Source organism: Centroberyx gerrardi, chromosome 10 (genome assembly GCF_048128805.1).
Source record: "Centroberyx gerrardi isolate f3 chromosome 10, fCenGer3.hap1.cur.20231027, whole genome shotgun sequence".
NCBI lineage: Eukaryota > Metazoa > Chordata > Actinopteri > Beryciformes > Berycidae > Centroberyx > Centroberyx gerrardi.
The window spans coordinates 530519-536244 of NC_136006.1; the positions used below are offsets into that span (position 1 = coordinate 530519).

The 5726-nt window shown below is 43.7% G+C and overlaps 1 protein-coding gene across 1 annotated transcript in view; it reads right to left on the reverse strand.

The window, feature by feature from the left end:
• Positions 1–4912: 4912 nt before the first annotated feature.
• The window catches only part of LOC144539833 (uncharacterized), an 854-nt gene continuing 40 nt past the window's right edge, over positions 4913–5726 (reverse strand). The window contains exons 1-2 of the mRNA XM_078285897.1: positions 5540–5726; positions 4913–5446 (exon numbers count right to left, since the gene is read on the reverse strand). The exon at positions 5540–5726 is cut by the window's right edge and continues 40 nt beyond it. Coding sequence (XP_078142023.1) covers positions 5063–5446; positions 5540–5632 — 477 coding nt within the window. The 5' untranslated portion in view covers positions 5633–5726 and the 3' untranslated portion in view covers positions 4913–5062. The remainder of the gene's footprint in view (positions 5447–5539) is intronic.

The window sequence follows — 5726 nt, forward strand, 5'->3', positions numbered from 1 at the left end:
GGGACACGTGGGACAGGTGGGACACGTGGGAGAGGTGGGACACGTGGGACAGGTGGGACAGGTGGGAGAGGTGGGACACGTGGGACAGGTGGGACACGTGGGAGAGGTGGGACACGTGGGACAGGTGGGACAGGTGGGACAGGTGGGACAGGTGGGAGAGGTGGGACAGGTGGGACAGGTGGGAGAGGTGGGACAGGTGGGACACGTGGGACAGGTGGGACACGTGGGAGAGGTGGGAGAGGTGGGACAGGTGGGACACGTGGGAGAGGTGGGACACGTGGGACAGGTGGGACAGGTGGGAGAGGTGGGACAGGTGGGACAGGTGGGACACGTGGGACAGGTGGGACACGTGGGACAGGTGGGACACGTGGGAGAGGTGGGAGAGGTGGGACAGGTGGGACAGGTGAAGGAACAGAGGACTGCAGGGTCCTGGTCTACTGCACAGCTGCTGGGTCACATGGCTGAGGAGAACATGATGAGAAAGAGCTGATCTGAGCGTGTGATTGGCCGGGAGTTGACGCTTATTGTTATTATTATTGTATGGTATTGTTATTATTATTGTATGGTATTGTTATTATTATTGTATGGTATTGTTATTATTATTGTATGGTATTGTTATTATTATTGTAGCGTGTAGAGTCGAAATTATCAAATCTAGAATTTAGTAAAGGTATGAAAATATGAAACTTGGATAAAGATATCAATTTACACTCGTAAGGGGCACCACCTTCGTAGATGAAGGACCTTTACTTATACTAATCAGTCATCAGTCTAAAGATCGTGAAATCTTTTCAATACAGGGATTACTTTACTCTGCAAGTAAGGAAACACATAACAACTTCTCTGTAATAAATGGGAATATTTATTTAACTATTCAAGCATAACAAATTCAATGAGATAAGCAATATAAGGCACGTATATTGATCACCAGAATGAAGCACGGAAACTATAGACTAAAAATGGACATGGAATGCAATGAAACAAATTAAGAATGAAAGGGAAATGATAATGAAATATGGGAATAAGAATTGGCAGCAGTAAATGGAGGTATGTATGGATCAATCAACCAGAGAAACGAGGCGGAAAGCTACGGGGCAACTAGACTATAAAAGCCTTTAAACTTTTCCTGATCTATTTAAGTAATTTGAATCTAAACTTTTGCATCAACTCTCAGCAGTAAAGACGTGGATAATCAGAGCCTACTTTGTTCAGTTGAGAAGTCCTGCAGGGTCGGGTTGTCTGGTCCCGCTGAGCTCGGAGAGGCGGACTCGGCGTGGCCGGTTACCTGGCAACGGCAGACGCTGGAACAGCTGGTCTCTGATGTGTTATCGTCACGAGGCAAGCAGCGCTACCGGCTTTTCACAGCTGTAGACAACAGGCCTCTCTGGATGTGGAACACTGCGATGCTGCACCAGTGTTGGCTGCTGGTTTGGAAGAGCTGAAGTTTCTAGCTCTTCTAACTGTTATAAAACTAAATTATCTCGTTCCTAAATAGCTTCGATGATCTTCGCTTGGCAGAGCGTTGATAACTTCTTAACTATTAGAGGCGAGGTTCAAACTTCTTGTAAGAGATTCTTAAGTTCATCTGGAGAAGACGTCTCTAACTCCAGGTTCAAACTCTTAAGTTTCAGCTAAAGTCGAATTGTAGCTAAATTGTTGGTCTTGGCTTCAGCAGGTTTCTTGGTGAGGGAGGAATGTTGAACTGTCTGAAAACCCAGATAAGAAAGTTTTATATCTCTTTGAATTCTCAGGCGTGGTTTGCCATGCAAATCACGCTTCGCGCTCTTTTTCTGTTTACTAATTAATTTCTTTGTTTGAGAAGATTTCACCCCGAACCGAGAGGGAGGGGGGAAAGGAATGCAAGAGGAATCATTCCTCTAGTCTATTTTATTTTGGGATCTATTACTAAGTGATCTTAATAAAGATTCCTTTTAAAATAATATGTCGGTATTTTACATCTCCACCAATTACTGTTGTCAATTGATCGAAATAATAAAAACCTGTGAACTTACATTCAAACTTATATAGCTAGCACATCAATATAAGGACATCAAATAAACCTTCCTGGTACAATCTGTGGCTATAAAGTCTTCGCCAAGTTAACTCATATATGTGACTTGTGTTTCTAACTGCGTGATCAATATGAGAAAAACAATTTAATCATTTAAGACATTTGGACGCACTGACATTTTATACGGACATGTCGTCGCTATAAATGACCACAAGGTGGCAGTGTAGGACCATGGAAATAGGAGAGTGTCTCTAGATGAATATCTGATACACTCCAATCATTTAACGCATCATGGTCTATGCATGTAACTTTAGCTATTGAACATCTTCAACATATATATGGGCCTATAGTCAACACATCTAGTATACTTCAAACTACAAAATAGATCCATTAAAGACATTGGGAAAATATAGTTGAGGGTAGGTTTTAAAGGAATGTGAAAAGGGAAGAGATTTATGACTCCTGATTTAGAGAGGGGGGGGGGGGGGTGATGAGACTCTGTAAAGTGTCAACAGCAGTCATTGGTTCCTTCGTATTGACACGGTGTGTATTCCCGTTCTCACCCAATGGTGACTGTCCCTTCTGATTAACCAGAACAGTCTGGTACTCCCAATGAAGAAAGGAGGGTGATTCCCTATATTCAGATGTGTGAGAAGTATGGATGTGTGATTGTATAGTTCATTAGTATTCCTGAGTTCTTGAGTCCTTCTCCTCCTGATGGCTGAAAGATAAAGGTCGTTAATTGTGGAATGTGTGAGTTTCAAAGCTCTTCGCCGGGTTGGTATCCTGTTGTTAATTTCCTGAGCTGTCCTGTGGAGATCTCTGGCTGACAGACTCAACTCCTCCAGCCATGGACTGTGTCAGTTCGACACCTTTATGGCCACTTGTTGTGATAGGCCATTTGGTGTTGATTCAAGAAGACAACAGAAAGGTTGTGGGCTTTCTGCAAATGTCTCCCTGGTATCGCTACAGTATGGTATTGTTATTATTATTGTATGGTATTGTTATTATTATTGTATGGTATTGTTATTATTATTGTATGGTATTGTTATTATTATTGTATGGTATTGTTATTATTATTGTATGGTATTGTTATTATTATTGTATGGTATTGTTATTATTATGCAACACAGAGGTTGAAACATTTCCAGTCACTGATAACAGCAGTTACACAATGTCCCGCCTGCCTCAGATGATGAAGATGATAAACCTGTTCCTACCTTACCTTACCTAGGGTCAGAGATGCACTGATAAGCTCCGCCCACAGATTATTATAAACTTGTCAGGTGGGACAGATGGGACAGGTGGGAGAGGTGGGACAGGTGGGACAGGTGGGAGAGGTGGGACAGATGGGACAGGTGGGAGAGGTGGGACAGGTGGGACAGGTGGGAGAGGTGGGACAGGTGGGACAGGTGGGACAGGTGGGACAGGTGGGACAGGTGGGAAAGGCACTGAGCAGTCACTGATCCCTACCACCAAGTAGACAGCAACTTATATTTAAAATGGGGAAGTTGTTCTGCATAATGCAGGACGGACAGAGAGGCCAGAGCTCTGTGTGCAGTTTGACATGAAGATAGAGAAACTCCAGCAGTGTAAATGGAAAGTCGTCGTCTTCTGTGACTTCTCTTAATAATCACATTTTAAATGACTGTGTTTTTAGAATTCTGAAAAAAATAAAATAAAATACAATTAATTTGAAAAATAACAGTTTTAATGTTTTTCTCAACATAGTGTGCCGTCCTTAGTGTTAAAACGATGGGCACACACTCATCAGAGGCTGTGTGTGTGTGTGTGTGTGTGTGTGTGTGTGTGTGTGTGAACTGGAGGAATGACAGAGACAGGAGAAACTGTATCAAAGACACAGAAGACTGAAATCACTCTGATATTTTTTCTTTTTAGTGTTTTTTTTTGCGTGCTTTACTAATTTTGTCTTATTTTTCCAAATTGGAACATTTCTTCCCTCATCATAGTTTAGAAATAAAATGTGGAAAGTAATAAAATTAAGTGGAAAATAATAAAACTGTGGAAAGTAATTTGTGGTCATTTTTATTTTAAGAAAAAATAGTGGATCATTTTTCATTACAGCATCATTTTTCATAACATTATTTGTAGGGCACTGGACAGGGCTGACTGGCACACACACACACACACACACACACACACACACACACACACAGCCTCCTGACAAAATAAAGCCTCAGCACCAAGCCTCGCTCCGCTCTGTCTGGTCTCTGTTCAGATTTAAAGTCTCAGGTGGAGCCAGAGACCTGAAGTCTGCTGCTCTCTGATCATCGGTGACTCTGAGCTCCACAGTGATGTCTGAGTCTTCATCGAGCCACAACTCATGTCGTTAAAGTGCGACACTAACGCTCCAGTCAAAGTGTCGCACTGAGAAAACAGACTGATGGGAGGGCCGTGTGACCCCACCAGGCCGGGGTCCTGTAGCATCATCATGGTACTGCAGTTTGTCATTTAAACATACAGAACAGAGCAAGTGACTCACCCATAACTGAATAGGAAATCCAGCAAGACAATGTACTGTAACATGGCAAAATGTGTAGAAAATACCAAAGACATCTGCAGCATAAACAAATATCAAATGTCTCATGGACTAAATCAAACTTTAAAGCAGACTAAGAATGAAATAGCTCATGAATAGATGCTGCTGTCCGTCTGCACTGCCTCCGCATGCTGCATGAGTATCTTCATTAATAACAAACAGCAGTGTTAAGCTGCTGCATGAGTATCTTCATTAATAACAAACAGCAGTGTTAAGCTGCTGCATGAGTATCTTCATTAATAACAAACAGCAGTGTTAAGCTGCTGCATGAGTATCTTCATTAATAACAAACAGCAGTGTTAAGCGGCTGCATGAGTATCTTCATTAATAACAAACAGCAGTGTTAAGCTGCTGCATGAGTATCTTCATTAATAACAAACAGCAGTGTTAAGCTGCTGCATGAGTATCTTCATTAATAACAAACAGCAGTGTTAAGCTGCTGCATGAGTATCTTCATTAATAACAAACAGCAGTGTTAAGTCCAGTCTGCCTCAGCTCTCGTCAGCACGATCCTGAGTTTTGTTTGGAAGACTTTCTATAAGCACATTAGCCAGACCGCCTATTTTTTCCCAGTCAATATCATTAACATTTAAAAGTGTTTTTTCCCCGTTCCCGGTTTTGTTCCCGTCCTCCGGTTCTGTCTCGGTCCGGTCCGGCAGAGCGGGCCGACCGGCGGTCAGGCGGCTCAGAGACTTCGTCACGTAGTCTGCAGCCGCTTTCTCCATCTCCCTCCGCACGATAACCTCCGTCTGCTCCAGGATGGCTTCTTCCAGCGCGCTGCTGATCTGGCTTCTCTTGCTGCACCACTTGCTCCACGGCAGAACCACCAGGAAGGAGCAGGCGCCGGTCAGCAGGATGCAGCCCAGCCCGATGACCTGCGGACAGAGAAGAGTGTTAAAGCGCTTTCCGTCTGTACTGTCTTGTTTACGTTGCGCCGTCAGGACCGGCAGCTGCAGGCCGTAGCTCACCATGGACTGGTTTTTGAGGTAAGATATCGTCGCCTTCTCCGTACGACTCAGCTCGCTCTCCCCCTTACAGGGAAACTTCATAATTTCTTCCATGTTTGTCCCACAACAAACATACCAGTCTCCGTCCACCAGCACCGAGGCGCACCACAGAAACCCAGAGGCTGTGGCCTGGAGGATGTATGTGAAG